This window comes from Equus quagga, chromosome 1, assembly GCF_021613505.1.
Source record: "Equus quagga isolate Etosha38 chromosome 1, UCLA_HA_Equagga_1.0, whole genome shotgun sequence".
NCBI classification, from domain to species: domain Eukaryota; kingdom Metazoa; phylum Chordata; class Mammalia; order Perissodactyla; family Equidae; genus Equus; species Equus quagga.
In genome coordinates, this window is record NC_060267.1 from 103,514,863 (window position 1) to 103,532,494 (window position 17,632).

The window sequence follows — 17,632 nt, forward strand, 5'->3', positions numbered from 1 at the left end:
TGGTATCCTTTGAAGCACAGAAGTTTTTAGTTTTGATGAAGTCCAGATTATCTGTTTTTTCTTTTGTTGCTTATGCTTTTGGTATTACATCTTAAGAAGTCACTGCCAAATCCAAGATCATGAAGATTTACTCCTCTGTTTTAAGTGTTTTATAGTTTTAGCTCCTACATTTAGGTCTTTATCCGTTGGGTTAATTTTTATATATGCTGTGAAGTAGGGGTCGAACTTCATTCTTTTGCATGTGGTATCCAATTGGCGCAGCACCATTTGTGCTAGGATGGTTTAATTGTTTGCCACCCTTCTTAATTCTGTTCCATTGATCCATGTGTCTGTCCTTATGCCAGTACCACACTGCCTTGATGATGGTAGCTTTCTAATAAGTTTTGAAATTGGAAGGTATGAGTCTTCCAACTTTGTTCTTTTTCAAGATTCTTTTGGCTGTTCTGAGTCCCTTGAGTTTCCATATGAATTTTAGGGTCAGCTTGTCAGTTTCTACCAAGAAGCCAGCAAAGAAGCTATTCTGGTAGGGATTGTGTTGAATCTACCAGTTAGTTTTGAGAATATTGCCATTTTAACAGCAAACTTGGTTTTACTGCTTTGGAAAAAATGAACCAAGATTTTTATCTTACAGCTCCTGACTTTACCTGTTCTCAGTTCAAAGGACCATTCTGTCTAGGCTCAATTTCAGATCAAGTTCCCAGCTTGGATTCTTGTTCCATTCACTTGTAGTGGGGCCTAGAGGGTCAGGATCATGAATATAAACATATAAACATTGCTGCTTGGGGCTTACTCCTATGGGTGAAGGAGAGAAGTTCTCAAAAGAGGTGTGTGAGTTTGAGAGACAACATAGAGTTGTCCACCACAGTTTTCATTGATGGAGGCAGTAGTTCAGAGTAGAAAGGCTGTGAAACACTTGGAAAGTATAGTGAAATAGAGCCTTGAGGTACATCCATCGTTGGGGCAGGAGAAAGCATAGAAGCCAGCCAAGCAATAGTGGAGATGCAGTTGGAGACAGAAGAAGCCCCTGGAGGTGCAGTATAATGAAAGTCTCTTTAAGGGGAAGAGAGAAGGAGCAGGCTGAGAAAAATTCTAGATTTGATTGCTAAGACTTTATTGTTGATCAGACTTGCCTGAAAGCCTGACAGATAAGTAATGGCAAAGTACAGGGTCTTTTATGTAAAGAATGTATTGCCTCTGCTAGACTAGTGGTTCCCCAATTTCAGTCACTCATCTGTTACCTTCCTCACTTTTACTAGAACAGAGAACCACCTACAGTACTGCTTACTTAATATTTTCTCTTAAATAGCTCACTTTTAAAAATTAAATACATTTATTTATTTATTTTTCTTTTTCTCCTCACAGCCCCCGGCACATAGCTGTTTTATTTTTAGTTGTGGGTCCTTCTAGTTGTGGTATGTGGGATGCCGCCTCAGCATGGCTTAATGAGCGGTGCCATGTCCCCACTCAGGATCTGAACCGGCGAAACCCTGGGCCACCGAAGCGGAGCGTGCGCACTTAACCACTCAGCCACGGGACTGGCCCTTAAATACGTTTATTTTTAAAAGGAAGCTTTAAGACACTACTGTATATAGAAAACCAATATAGACATTTCTGCCGTGATGTGATAAATGTTCCTGAAAATCCATACATTTTGCCAAATCATACACAAAAAAGTAACAGCGCTCATGGGCAAAATGAGGACAGACCACTTAATATCTGTGCAACCTAAGACTCCTAATATAAATATAATATAAATATTAGCATAGTTTAAAAGACACTTAAGTTCTTTTTTTTTTTTTGAAACCATTTTATTAAGCTCTCCTCACTCCTCAGAAGTCTATTCCAGCAGATTTTCTCTTTGCCATGGGTATCACAGACACGGGGATGTGACCAGCACACCCTCCCCTCCCCCCACGCCCTACTACATGACCCACCCAGGAGAGGAAGGCTGCTCCTCAGACAGGCTGCTGCAAGGTAGGCTGGGGCCAGGAGGGCAGCTCCCCCCTGGCCTTGGCATGGGCAGTTAACCAGTAGTAACCCCTCAAAAAAGGCATGTTAAATTCTTAATATATGTATCATATTAAATAGAACTTTAACTTAAAGGTGAAAGTAGTTTGAGGCTGTTGAGTTACAGAGATAAGAGCTGAGTGATAGCATCATCCTAAACTACAGGGGCAAAGCAGGTGCAGGCTTCCTTGCTGGAAATGTAGTGATGTATTGAGGGTGCATGGCTGTGACTCATTATCTTGTGTTGATTTCTTTTGCACAAAATTGGAGGTAACTGTGTTATAAACACTTGCAAAACACACAGTCAAAATGAACCCAGAAGAAGCTACCAGGAGAATAGAATCACATTATAGTACTAGATTCCTGAAACAAAAACAACAGTTTTAGTTAGATATGATGGTTTGCCAGTGGTGTTGAGTGTAAAATCTGTTTTTATTAAGAAGAGAGATTAGGGGGACTGGCCCGGTGGCGTAGGGGTTAAGTTTGCTCGCTCCACTTTGGTGGCCTGGGGTTCACGGGTTTGGATCCTGGGTGTGGACCTGCACACCACTCATCAAGCCATGCTATGGGAGCATCCCACATACAAAATAGAGGAAGATGGCCACAGACATTAGCTCAGGGCCAATTTTCCTCACACACAAAAATAAATAAATAAAAAGGGAGATTAGGAAGTGTTAAAGAGGTATTAAAGATACCAAACTCAGACTTCTTCCTTCTCATAACCTTTATCTGGTTGATTCAATTCTATGTTGTCATATCTACAAGTCCCTTAAAATCATTTTGTAAACCATGAATAATATATGGCCCATGCTTTGGGAAATCCTATGCTGCTAGACTATTCACGCTTTTCAGTCATCTAGAACGTCTCAAGACCTAGCACAGGTCCCACTACCCCCTCTATAAGGAAGATTGTACTTAAAGGGGTATAAGATCATGTAAAACTTTAAAAATGTCAGCTGTTTCCTTCTCTCCCTTCTCTTTCTCTCTCTGAAGGAAAGAAAAAGCCATCATGTAGGTAAGTGGTGGTGGCAGTTTGAGGTTGCTAGAAAGGGTCACATAATTATGGATTCTTGTTCCTGATGCACACTTGTCATCCAGGGATTTCCCTCCACTGGCCTCCTGCAGATTTTGTGTGCTGCTTTCCTGTGTTGGATGCCCGGTTTCCTATATCCCAAGTCTTTCTCTTTCTTGATTTACTCCTATACGTGTAACAAATCCCTTGTGAAAGGGATCATGAAGGTAAAATTTTTGTAATTAGGAATGTCAGAAAATACCTCTTTTCTGTCCTCATTGGTAGTTTTGTTGATTATTCCAAGTTGGAGATAATTTTCCTTCAGAATTTAAAAGGCTTTGCTCCATTGTGTCTTCCAGCTTCTAGTGTTGAGAAATTTGAAGTCATTCTTCTTCCTAGTGCTTTGTCTTTTTTCTCTAGAAGTTTATAGAATCTTCTGGTTCCCCATTATTGTAAAATTTAATGTGCTGGGCATTCTTGGGCTCTGTTCTGATAACTCCAGTTAATCTAATAGCTCAAGTCATCCAGTTGTGTTTTTTTATTCCTGTGTGTTTTGGTCTTTATCATCCATGTTAGAGACTTTCCTAAAATGACTGGTAATCCTTGGCAGTCTGTTTATTTTTAAAAGGATAAGGATAAACAACTGATTGGAATCTTTGAGTGTATAGGTTAGGCGTGTTGTCTTTGAGCTTCTCTGCAAGGTAGGGGAACTCATGCTGGTTTCTCTGAGCCTGAGCCCAGCTATGGAAGAGGCGTTGGTCTCTGCATTCAAACATTCAGTTAGTATAGTTTCCAGAATGGCATCCATACTCTCAATTGTACCTGGGATCCCCCAGTCTAGAGACCCTCTATTTTACCTTTTCCAAGAATAAAGAAGGGGTGGACCTTCTTATTAGAAGGGTTTCAGAGAGCTCTTTTGGAACTAGGCTGTTGAGTTTTACTTTTCTTTGGAGGAATATAAAAAACACAAAACAATCTCACCAACACTTAACTGTGCTGAGGGAAATGGACCTAATGTGAAATTCTTAAAAAAAGTTACACCCACTGCTGTTGCATTTATCAATCTGTATCTTTACCTCTCTAAACTTTTAGAAGCCTTTGTCACTTCTAAGAAGATGAAGTAGCAGCATAACCCTCCTTTTCCGGGTTAAACCTACCGCTCCCCCCTCAAAAAAATCAGAAAAAATAGGCAGCAACCAGTTGCTTCAGAAAATAACCTTATTTTAAATACGGAAATTCACCCAAGTCCAGTTTTAAAATATTAAAAACATGACGGTAGAAGCACTCATACATAATTCTTACCTTTGACCCAGTAATCCCACACTTAGGGTGTTAATCAAAATACCTATATATCTGAAGGTATTTATTTCAGGTTCTTTGTTAGGACAGATAAGGGACCCCATTGTTTATAAGATGCGTTCTGATTTCAGAGATTTTAAAAATTTTAAAAGTATGACTTAAAAGTAGTAAGAATAAATTCCATTCAACACAATAGAGTATGATTATACAAATAATTATCAAATATTTTAAATTATATTTGGAAGGAGAATAATGTAGCATAGGATTCGGATTGAGAATGCAGTTGTGTATACATATGGACAAGGATTAAGGCCACAACTAACCCCCAAGGCGTCATTGCTAAATAGCAAAAGCTCCATAGCTCAGTCAGCAGGACTGCCTCTTTCATGTGAATTAGGAGAATCCCCTTATTCCAGGCTGATGCTGTCTGTGTACCAGGCACATGGCTTAGCAAGTGAGCATGGGCTGAATTTCTACCCTCCCTTAATTTCAAACTGTGCTGGCTCTCCTTGTGTAAGGCAGAAGCTATAGTAGTATCATTTACTGTACGTCAGGCACAGTACTAGGTGCCTTACAAACATTATTGAACAGTTTTTGTAACACAATGAGGGTAAGTACTATTATCCCTTTTTACAGTTGTTTCGTCAGTCCAGACTTCTTCTGAACTCTATAATTGTGTATGTACTGCGTATGTAGTTTATTTGCAATATAGCAGCTGGAGCAGTCCTTTTGAGACCTAAGGCAGATTGTGTCTCTCCTCTGCTCACAATCTTTAAATGGCTTCCCATTTCACTCAGTAAACGGCACAGTCCTTACAGTGACGTACATGGCAGTATGTTATCTGCATTGTCTCCTCTTCCGCCAGCTATGCTCTCACTTCACTGAACTCCATAATGTCTTTGCTATTCCTTGTACACAGAAACACTCCTGCTTTAGAGTTTTCACTGGCTGTTCTGCTCCCTTGAATGTTCTCTCAGCTCTCTGCAAGTCACACTCCCTGGCTTCCAAGTCTTGGCTCAGCTGTTACCTCCTCATTGAGGCCTACTCTGACCTCACTGTATAAATTGCAGCCTGCCTCCCTTCCCCCAGCACTTATCACCTACTATCTTATTATATAATTTACTTGATTGTATGTCCTTCCACTGGAAGATATGCTTCTCCTGAGATCAGGGGTCTTTGTCTCTAATTCACTGAGATAATCCAAGCATCTAGACCAGTGCCTGGTACATAGTAGGTACTCAGTAACGTTTATTGCATGAATGATTGAGTGAGAAAATTGGTGTGGGGGAAGTTAAGCAGTTTGACAAAAGGCCACACAGCAATAAAAGATAGAGGTAGATTTTAAACTGATATCCATGTATTATACTTCTAATATTAGAAGATGATATCCAAAAAATACTGTGTTAGGATGAGTAAAGTTATGGGTAACTTTTTTCCTTTACCCCCTCCCCAAATTTAATTCTTATTATATCATATTTTACTTAAAAGTATATTTAAAAACAAGTTACCAGTGTGGAAGGAAGGAGCCGGCTATCAGGAAGCTAGAGCAGGCAGCCACAAGCTTGAAATCTGGCACCTCATCTGAGCAATAGCTTGTCGCACAAATGCACTGATCTTATCTGCCTTAAGAATAAAGAACAATGATGTGATAAAGCCCTGGTAAAACTTGTGAGTGCTTTTGATGTTAGATATTCTGTCAGTAATCTTGACTCTCTATTTTACTGTGTAATCATGGACAATTTTATTTAAACTTTTTGGCCCTCAGTGTCCTCATCTCCAAAATCAGGATAATAGTCTCTCTCATAGAATTGTTAGGAAGATTAAACGAGATGTTGTATGTAAAGGGCTGATGCTTAATATGTACATACTGAAATGTAAAATCTCAATAGCTGTTAGCTAATATCATTATTGTTATTGTTGCTGCTTACTTGGTACAGAAGTTTAAGAAATTTACTTTTTGGTAAGTACATCTTGTTGCCTGGTGACTTTTGGCAGGTGTCAAAATAGAGAACAAACCAATATTGTTATTGTTCAGATGACCAGTCTTTGTTAAATATTTGTGTTTTTCATGGATGCTTGCTTGTGGTTATAACTTTATATTACATCTTAAAAATAGCTCCCCCCTTAATAATTTACATAAATTTTAATATTAAATAATTAAAATATTTAATATATTTTGGATTCTGTAACTACCATCCCCTTGGTTTTGAAGTCTTGGTTGAATAATGCCTATGGGTTGGGCGTCATGCTAGGACAAAGAGGTCATGTATTCTATCCTCAGGGAGCTTACAGTCAGATAGGGAGGCAGACATGTAAATAAATAATTACAATACAGGGTGGAAAGTGCTGTTAATTATATGTGTGTGTATATATATGAATAATATAAATATGAAAAAGAGGAGGGAGTAGTAAATTCTTTATGAATAGGGAGCAAAGAAGGGAGGCTTTATGAGGCAGAATTTCGGGTTTACCTAAGAATGTCACAGAATTCTACTGAGGAGCTGCCCTCACAGAACGACTTTCAGAAACCTACTTTGTACATTTTTAGGTTTTAATACTGTACGAAGACTGGGTCTCTTAAACCATACAGAAGAGAGTGTTAAAAAAAAAAGTTGCAAGACTGAATGAGTACAATCTTTGTTGTGTACGCTTTGGAGAAGGATTTAAATTAGGCAGGGAATCTACATTAAGTTCAGTGAAATAGAGTTGGGACCATACTCTCATTTGGTATTTTCTTTGAAAGCAGAAAAGAAGGTCATCTCAGCAGGCAGGAAACAGAAGCCCTCACAGCAACAAAGATCATTATGAGAAGTGATAAATGAGAAAGTGATAAATGAGGAAGGGCTACTTTGAGAGAGAGAGAAATATTAGAACCTCAACATAGGGCAAAATAATTTAGTAAATGAGACAGTATAGTATAAGAACCAGGGGTATGTAAGTTCCATACCTTCAAAATGTCATATTATTTAAAAGTTAGTGAACCATGTAACTTAATCAGCCTTGGAGAATGGTCTCAGGTTACTGTCAGTGTATCCATTAAAGTAGCTAGCCTCACAGTAAATTTGAATGATCAGTAAGGTCACAAAATAACTAATGGTACCTGAAAAAAGAATGAAAACTTAATATACTGAGTTTTTTTCTGTACACATAGCAATGAAATACATGAAAACTAGAATTACATGCAGTAAGAGAAATGACTTTTTTTTTTAAAGATTGGCACCTGAGCCAACATCTGTTGCCAGTCTTCTTTCTTTTTTTCTTCTCCTTTTTCCCAAAGTCCCCCAGTACATAGTTGTTTATTCTAGTTGTGAGTGCCTCTGGCTCTGCTATGTGGGACGCCGCCTCAGCATGGCCTGATGAGTGGTGCCATGTCCGCGCCTAGGATCCGAACTGCTGCAATCCCAGGCCACCGAAGCGGAGCACTCGAACTTAACCACTCGACCACGGGGCTGGCCCCAGAAACGACGATTTTAAAATGTAACATAAGGTGGCATTAGCACACATGTGGAGAGAGTTCATTGGTAGGACTAAGAAAGACACTTTTAAGACTAGATGGATCCTTAAAAAAAGGGAAGATGTATTTTGTATGGATAAATGCATTTGGATAAATTGATGCAAGCTCTCCTGGGGATTCTAAATATTACACCAGTAGCTTTCAGATTAGTAGTGATCCACACTAAGAAATACATTTTTCTTTTTTTAAAAGTTTGGCACCTGAGCTAACAACTGTTGCCAATTTTTTTTTTTTATTCTTCTCCCCAAAGCCCCCCAGTACATAGTTGTATATTCTAGTTGTGAGTGCCCCTGGTTGTACCATGTGGGACGCCACCTCAGCATGGCCTGATGAGTGGTGCCATGTCCGCACCCAGGATCTGAATGGGTGAAACCCTGGGCCCCCGAAGCAGAGCGCCTGAACCCAACCACTTGGCCCTGGGGCCGGCCCCAAGAAGTACATTTTATAATATGTGTATACCTGAATAAAAGATTTCTCAAAATAGTACATATTTGTACTGTGTGATACATTCTACTCTATCTTCTTTTTTTTTTTTTTAAAGGTTGGCACCTGAGCTAACAACGTACCAATCTTTTTTTTCTTAAAGATTGGCACCTGAGCTAACAACTGTTGCCAGTCTTCTTTTTTCTTCTTTTTGCTTTTTTCTCCCCATAACCCGCCCAGTACATAGTTGTATATTTTAGTTGTGAGTCCTTCTAGTTGTGGCACGTGGGACACCACCTCAGTGTGGCCTGATGAGTGGCGCCATGTCTGCACCAAGGATCCGAACCAGCGAAACCCTGGGCCACTGTAGCGGAGTGCGCAAACTTAACCACTTGGCCATGGGGCCAGCCCCTCTATCTTATTTTTTTAAGAAAGCTGGTCATGACCCACCAAAATGATTTCCTGACCACTAATGGGTCATGCTCCACAGTTTGAAAAAGTGATGAGTTATACTCTAGGGAAGAAAGAGACTTGAGTTTTTGAAGTCTCTTCCCTGAAGAAGCTGGCTATTAAGAGAGTACGTATTCTGTCCTTGTTTGAAACCATATTGGGTGCTCTTTTAGTTATACCACAAAAAGGGCCCGAAGAAGGCAGCGGAAATGGATGTGAAGGTAGGACTCCTGTCAGATTGTTCAGGGGCTCCGCCTTTGACTCTTCCTTGAGTCCTCATGCTGCATAATTCAGGGCTGTGTGTCTTTCTACTATAGTTATTTTGTTTGCCCCTAAACTCAGTACTATTTAGAATTTATAAACCATCTTTTACTTGGATATAGAAAAGTATCTTTCTCTAACTTTCTAAAAAGGAATATTCATGTAAAGAATAATTGAAGAGAGATTATGACAAGTGAGCTATGATAAAAATGGACTTTTTGGTATAGAAAGATAGAGCTTTGAAAACAGTTTATAGTATAAAAATCATGAGTTACATGACTAAAGCGAATATATCTTTAAACTCCAATATGGTAGAATGAAGCATGAAGCCAATAAAAGGCAAACTTTTTGCTGAACCTATGAAACCTACCACCCTCAGAAATAATGTAGACTAGAAATACAAGAATTTGGAGAAATTTAGATAAACTCGTGAATGACAAATATGGAGGTGTGTCTATAGAAAGCTAAGATAATCTAGCAATTAATGAATTGTCCCCTTTTTCTGTCATAAAATATTCATCCCTTGATGTCTTTCAGAGACTGACTTTGCACTTCGTCCCATTGTGGCAGTTCTTTAATGGAATAGTAGCCAACGTGGAGGAAGCAGCGTGGGAGAGGATCTAGCAGGCCTTTTTTGTTTCTGAGGTGTTCTGTGCTGCTCGGGGCAGGGGATGGGGTTGAGGGGGTCTGGAATGCAGAAGGAAGCAGCAGTTGAATCTGAATTCTGGAATAGGCCAGAAGTCATATTAAGTAAATTATAGGCTTCCTAAATAATTTATAGAATTTCGCTGTCATAATAAATGAAATTATGAATGGGCTGTGTCTTTTCTGGTAAAAGGTAACTATTTTGTATATGAAGAGAGTTACCTAAAAAAAGATTATTTTTTTATCATTGGACAGAAATTAGCTTTTAAAATTAGATTTCATATAAACTTTTTGCTATCAAAGTTATCTTCAAATGCCATGTGTAACAATTCTCTCTTAAATAATACACTTTTATGTAAGGACTGAAAAGGTTGGATAAATATGAAGAAATACTTTATGAACATTTTTAATTCATCTTTTTTTGACATTTGGTTTATTTTTGATATTGCACAACACATATAGTGCTTTGCAGTATTTAAAAAATGTGTTAGTGACAGATAGATGGCGTTGGCCCCATTCTTACATTATGGAGAATAATTTATAATTCTAGCAGTGAAACCCAATAGTTTTCTACTTAAAGATGAAAGTATAAAATACTCTCTATTTAAAGCTTAAAAGTTTTCTCTTTAAAGTTTGCTCCGGCAAAACAAAGTAGAATTTTTCATAACTTTTAGATAGTATTTTTTCTAGACAAAAAGTTGGGTAAATAGTCTTTAAATTAGACCGTTATCCAGTGTGTTGGCAGTATCATTTCCTGGGAGATCTCGTTTTTGTAAACCAGTCCTGCTTTAAATTGTTCTAGTTTAGTTCCATGGCATTGGCTCTGAGGAAGTTAACAGTTTATGGATGTTATAGACAATGCTGCAGTAAATATTCCTGTGTGTTTTTGTAGTGCTGGGTCGTTTTTTTTCTCCCTGTAGGATAGTGTCAAATGGTGTGTGAATTTAAATCTTTAAGTAGCTAATAGACTCTATTAGATTGTTAGACTGTTGCGATTTACACTCTTAGCAAGTATAATGAGAAGTAGATTTCCTCAAATGCTTGTGATGGATGTTTTTATTAGTGTTTTAAATTTTATAAATCTGATATCAAAAATACTGTTTATAGGCTTCCTGTTCCTCTTCCGTGAATTTAATTCCCTGGTTTTTCTGTGGCATTGTTCATCTTTTTCTTATTAATTTTCAGGAGTTCTTTGTGTATTAGGAATAATAATCTTTTATAGGGAGATATCTTTGTCTTTTTTTAAATGATTGATTTCTTCCAGCATAGTGAATTTCCCCATTCATGAGAGAATGCATTTGTTTTGAAACTTTTCTTTGGAACTTTGAAAGACCTTTCACATTCAGAAATTGATTTCTGCTTTGGACTGTCTAGTTTTAGTATGTCTCTAGGTGTGTATATGTGAACGTGTATATATTTTTTAACTTGGAGCATTTGGTTAACAGATCAGAGGGAGAGATCACAACATTAGAAGCTAGGTTTACGTTACATCTACGTTTACATTTGAGAGTAGAACCAATGGGGTTTCTGAACGTCTCCATTTAAGATTGAAGTATATTGCTGCTGTATGGTTTTTAGAAGATACTTTTTTCTTGTTTCAGAATTGATTAAGGAATACATTAGCATAGAGCTTCCTGTGATGAACAAGTTAGAGGTGTACCCATCAGCCATGGGGCAATTGGTAGGGCCCTTGGTCTTCCTGGACTTGACTGCCTACCTCAGCATACCTTGCAGATATGATCCATCATTTTGTATGGGTGACGTGAAGAAGGTTGGCAAGCACTGACTTAGTGTGCTTCTTAGAAGAAGCCTCTGAGTGGTCTTAAGACAAGGAAAAAGAAAAATTATGAATGATCAGTAGTCTAAAATTGAGAATTAAAGTGGGTTTGCCTTTACTTTGTCACTTGATTGTAGTATGTTCTCTACTAAGTACCAGCACTGTTATTTTCTAATGCCTACAAGACTTAGAATTCATCATGAAATAACTGTGTTCCTGGACTTAGGCTACATTTAAGTCTCGTAAGTGGGTTCTTTAACCAATAGATTGTAATACAGTCTTCTCCCACAATTAAATACAGAATGCAATTTATTGCAGTTTGTCTTTTGCTGAATGGTAGGCATTTTTAAAATGTTTACTACCAAATGGAGATTTAATTCACATTTACTAGTTCTTGATGGGTCTTTTCTATTAAAAATTCATATTTTTTGCAGCATTATTCTGGTTCCTAACTTCATTTAATTAATATTTGAATGCCTTCATGTTCTAGGTACTGTATTAAGTACTAAGAATACAGCAGTGAACAAGATTGGCAGGGCCCTGTCCTCATGGAGTGGACAGAGGGTGGTGGGGGGGTACTGATCCAGATCCCTAAACAGTCTAACATAGTACTAAGTGCTGTGATGAAAATAAGACAGAGTTATTTGATGGTGGTAGGGGAGTGGGGTCTTTTTGATAGGCTAGCTAGGGAAAGTGTTTGTAAAGAGATCTTTTAGGTGAAGACCTTATTGATATGAAAAGGCCAACTTGTTTGTTTCTAGAGGTTTCAGTCTTCCTGGTGAAGGGAACAAGAAGTTCAGAAGCCTGAGGCGTGAAGCTTGGCATGTTCCGAAAGAAAGAGTTTAGCTTTTATTCTGAGTCTTAAACAGAGGAGGGACACAAGGAGTTGCGTTTTTAGGATTGATCTGGCTGTTCTGTATCTATAGATCCTAGGAGCCACATCATTTCAGGGTAGTGAGATGCTCAGATGAGTCTTCTCTCTCTCTCTTTTCATCTTTTCCTCTCTCATCTGGTCCTAAACTCCTTCATCTCATCCTCTTTAGTTGGGAAGAAAGATCTAGGGGGAAAAGGAGCTGTAGATGCCCTTAAAAAGTGACCTCCTGGTAACCAAAGGATAGAGTTAGGAGTGTGTTGGGGCTCAGGTTTAGGTGCCAGAGGAAGGAGGCAGTAAGTCGTGGCCCTGCCACATGAAGGCTGTGGGATCTTGTCCTGACCTTCCTTCTTACAGAAATAAAACAGGCTATTAGAAGTTTATAGTACAATGGTAAATTATAAAAAGCAAAAATTAGATACATAATATATAAAAAGTAAAAAGTCCTCACAATCCTGCTGAAATAGTACTTTATTATTTTCTTCCCTTTTTCTAGCTTAATATAAAAAAGGGTCAAACTATATTTTTCATTTTTTGTTTTGTCATGGATAGCATTTTCCATCTCTGCACATAAAGATCTACTTCATTTATCACACAAGTATTAACATGATTTGTTTAATTCTCTATTTTTGAGGTGTTTGATCTTTTTCCTAAGTTTTCAAGGATACAAACAATGCTGTAATGAAGATGCTTGTACATATATCTTTATGCACTTGCCTTATATTTCTGTAGGATAAATTCCTAGAGGGGAATTGAATTACTAAATCAATTTATAGGAACATTTCAAAATTTTAATAGTTACTACCATAGTCTCCTCCAAAAAGGTTGTATGTAGACTGTGTGAGAGTAGGACCATGTTGTGATGTGAGAAAGTCTCTAAATCTCCCTGGTTTCTTCAACTGTTAACCAAGAATAGTTAATATCTATCATCTCCTCTTGATTCAGGCATGTGATATGGGAAAGAACTTAGCACAAAGTGGGTATTCAGACAGAAACTTCTGGTTGAAAACAAGAGGTTTGGATTAAATGGTCTTTAATTCTAGGCCATTTCAGTTCTGACTAAATGATTTCCAGTGTCAGTGTTATACATGAGAAGATAAGGGTTGGGAGCTGGCCCCGTTGGCCGAGTGGCCGAGTGGTTAAGTTCGCGCGCTCCGCTGCAGGCGGCCCAGTGTTTCGTTGGTTCGAATCCTGGGCGCGGACATGGCACTGCTCATCAAAGCACGCTGAGGTGGCGTCCCACATGCCACAACTAGAAGGACCCACAACGAAGAATATACAACTGTGTACCAGGGGGCTTTGGGGAGAAAAAGGAAAAAAAGAAAACCTTAAAAAAAAAAAAAAAAAGCTAAGGGCTCTGGAGTCAGAGCTGCCCAGTTCTGAGTCCCAGCTCTGCCACTTAAAGCTGTGTGAGCATTTTCTTGACTGTAAAATGGGGATGTAATTTCTGCCTAAGGATTACTCTAAGTGATATCTAAGGATATCACTCTAAGGGTTAGGTTGGGTAATATGAGCGGGATGTATGCAGTATATACTTCCTCATAATAGTAGGCACATAGTACTGGTAGCTACTGTTAATAATGAGACAAAACAATTTTCTGAAGGAGGAAGGCTTGAGAAGGATGGGATTCTCTGTCAACATCACTGTTTTGTAAAAGAGGAAACAAACCTCTCACTTCTGCATGATTGCTGACTTCCAGTCAGTGCCAGAGCATTGCATGTCCTCACTGCAAAGTATCTGACTTACTGTCATGGTGTGACTTTCTGTGGACTTCTATTGCAGTGTTTTTGTTGCCTGATTAAAACATTTGGTTACTTTTAGTTAGGTGACTATCTCTGTTTGCTTCCATTTACAAGCTTTGTTTCTGCACCAAGACTGAACTCTGAATGCTGTGGTGGAAAGTTCATGGATTTTAAATTTAAACAAATACAGAATCTGGTTGTTTTACTTATCACATGGGTGGTGTTAGGCAAGTAGCATGATTTTTCTGTGCCTTATTTGTTTAAAAATAAAGAGTGGATGGAAGAAGGGATTTAAAATCTTTGGAGTCCTCACAAATTAAATGAGATAATTTATATATAAAAATGTCTAATACACATCCTAGAAATACTACTTTTCCTTCATTGAGGGCATAAAATTATGGCTTACACGTTTAAAAAAAATTTCTCATAGTGCTAACATGTTACTCATACTCAGTGGTAGTCACTCATACTTAATATACAATAACCAAAGAAGAAGAGAAATATAATTGAAAAGTATTAGACTAGAAGTCAGGAGGCCTGGGCTCATGTTCCAGTTTGGCTTTTAACTGTCGGTGTAACCTTTGGTGAGTCTTTTGATCAGTAGTCCTCATTTTGCTCATTTTTGACTTGTGTATGAAATATTTTATGGAAATAAACTAATATAGAAGTTTTCTGATTAAATTATGTAAGCTGAAGGTATTACTTACAAGAAAGCCCATATACTACTGTTTTCACTATTACTCTGTATATTGTATTGCTGAGTTAATTGCTTTTGTTCTAGACTTACAATTATTTGTCTTTTTTACCAGGTTTAAGTATTTGTAAGCTGCATCAATGGAGCACATACAGGGGGCCTGGAAGACGATCAGCAATGGTTTTGGATTCAAAGATGCGGTGTTTGATGGCCCCAGCTGTATCTCCCCTACAATAGTTCAGCAGTTTGGCTATCAGCGTCGGGCGTCAGATGATGGCAAACTTACGGACTCTTCTAAGACAAGCAACACTATCCGTGTTTTCTTGCCAAATAAGCAAAGAACCGTGGTACGTGAACATTCCTTTCAGAACGTTAAGCTGCCCATCGCCTATAGAAAACATTGTGGGTCGTGTTGCCCACCTTATAGACAGGCAAAATCTTCATTGTCACTTAGCATCTTTATTAATTGGCTTTTCAGTTGCAGGTTTTATTGCTTTATATTGCTGTGTTCCTTCCACACCCTGTGCTTTTCCCACCCCTTGGCCTTCCTTCTGTTATTACTCTTGCCTGGAATATCTTCTTTTCTGTCGCTTCATCCAAACAAATAGTACATTCTTATGGGGGTGTATTTCAAAGACTTTTCTTTGAAAAGCTCCCTTAGACCTTTCCAGCTAATTAAAACTTTTTTTTTAAGTTTTCTTCTGCATATTAAAGCAAAATGTTCTCTTAAGTTTTTTTGAATATAATCAAGTATATGGAAGAAAAGAAAATTTGCTAGAAAAAATTATTTTGATAAAGTTCATAGGCCCCAGGTAAAGGTGGAAATAACTTAGAAATCACAGCGTCTTCCTCTTTTCCAGAGCACTGGAACTAGCCGGTTATTTCTGCATAGTTTATTTTTGTAGTACCAGCAACAGATTCACGTTGGCATCATGGCAGGACACTGCTCTTTGGTTTTCTGACACAGAACCCCAACTTTTCCAAGAAATTACTGCTCAAAAAAGTTTCCTACTATCCTGGGAAAAAACCCACCTGGTTGGAACAGAAAAGTCAAGTTGTACTAATTTTGCTTGGCGGGCCATTTGAGAAAACCTTAGTTCAAAACTCTATGATCCCTCCTTTCCCACCCTCCATTCTTTATGTAAAATCAGTGCATTGGGTTTATTCTGTGTACCTAGGTGAGGCAAGGGTCTCAGGTTGGGAAGTCCAGTCCAGAGTTTTCTCATTTCTTTGTAAGAGTTCCACTCTTCCTAATTTAGGAATAAATTCCTTTGTACTTCTTTTGTGAACCTGAAGAGCCTCCCGGTAATGGTGGTGTACATTTAGGTAGATTTTGAACTGAAGGCAAAACTCAAAAGGCTTGAGTAAAGTTTGAGTGAATTTATTTTTGTTCCCCTTCCTAAAAATGAAAGTTTAATGGCTGGCAAAATAGTAATAATCCCCTTGTATTTCAACAGTGGTCTTTCATTTGCAAAGTGATTTTTACCTACTTTTTCTCATTACTTTCTAACCTTAAATGGAGAGCCCAAGTGGGAAGTGTGAATTTGATGGGAAGCTGAAGACCATCTGGTGCTGCTTCTGGGTGTTACTAGGGCTATCTTCTCCATCCCCATCTACTACCAGTTTGTCTGGGAGACTTAGTTCAGTATAATGATTAAGTGTATGGACCTTTAAGACAATCAGACCCAAATTTAAATCCCTGTATTGCCCTTTTGTTACTTTTCAGGATTGGGTGGCTGAAGTTTTATCTGCTAACATACACCCTATTTTGATTCTTGTTCACGGTACTGTTTACTTGACCAACATTGACTGACATATTTGTGGAAGGATAATTCCAAATTGAATTGAGGCTTTGGCAGTCAACGTGTGGACCTTTGATGGTTGTGTTTGTGGTGCTGATGGTCCCCCTGAAGAGAAACCAGAAGAGAAACCTAATGGAGCTCTGCTGTCCCACTTGAACTAGTCTCCTAACTAATCTCTCTTCCTTCTTCCAATTTCCATAACAGCAGCTGCCACATCATTTTTCCTGAAAAACCGCTCTGAGCATGTTACTTGCCTGTGTTGGAGCTCCAGTGGTTCTCCGGTTTACTTGATGTTAAAAAGTTCAAAATCCAGCACCCATTTATCTTTCCAGCCTTATTTCACATTCTTCTGCTTTACTCATTATCCACTTCAGCCAACCTGATTCCCTCATTTTTTCCTTGCTGAAGAAATTGCTGGTGTACTGCTACTGATGATCTTCATTTTACCTCTTCCCCTGCTTCCATATCACCTGTCCCTGATTCCCCTAGCTGGCAATAATCTCTCTCTTGAATGCCCATAACCCTTTATATCTATTTTTCTTATAGCACTTATTATTTCCACTTATATTCTGGTAGTTATAAATGTATCTTACTTCCCCATTTCCTAGAAGGCTCTCAAGGGAGGATTTATTATTCATCTGAGAGCCCTCACAGTGTCATCCTGAGAGTTCATATTGGATTGTCTTTTTAAAAAAAGTTTATTTAAACTGGAAAAAAACCCCAAGCCAGAATAAAACAGTTTACTCATTTCTCCCATCCCATCATTCTCCTGCCCCAGCAACCACCAGTCTGTTCTCTGTATCTGTGAGCTTGATTTTTTTTGTTTTGTTTTTAGATTGGACATATAAAAGAGATCATACAGTATTTGTCTTTCTCTGTCCGACTTATTTCACCTAGCATAATGTCCTTGCAGTCCATCATGTTATCACTAATGAAAAGATTTTGTTCTTTTTTATGGCTGAATAATATTCCGTTGTCTATATACACACCACAATTTTTTTATCCATTCATCCATCAATGGACACTTAGGTTGTTTCAGTATCTTGGCTATTGTAAGTAATGCTGCAATGAACATGGAGGTGTGTATATCTTTTTGAGTTAGTGTTTTCATTTTCTTTGGCTAAATACTCAGAA

At 38.3% G+C, this 17,632-nt stretch overlaps 1 protein-coding gene across 4 annotated transcripts in view; it reads left to right on the plus strand.

Annotated features, from left to right (window-relative positions):
• Positions 1–17,632, plus strand: part of RAF1 (Raf-1 proto-oncogene, serine/threonine kinase) — a 66,773-nt gene that overhangs the window by 25,310 nt on the left and 23,831 nt on the right. For 3 of the 4 annotated variants that reach the window (XM_046642778.1, XM_046642803.1, XM_046642794.1), the window contains exon 2: positions 14,812–15,043. In XM_046642778.1, coding sequence (XP_046498734.1) covers positions 14,837–15,043 — 207 coding nt within the window. In that variant the 5' untranslated portion in view covers positions 14,812–14,836. Of the gene's footprint in view, positions 1–14,437; positions 14,587–14,811; positions 15,044–17,632 lie in introns of those variants that run through there. The other variant, XM_046642788.1, reaches the window with a different exon arrangement.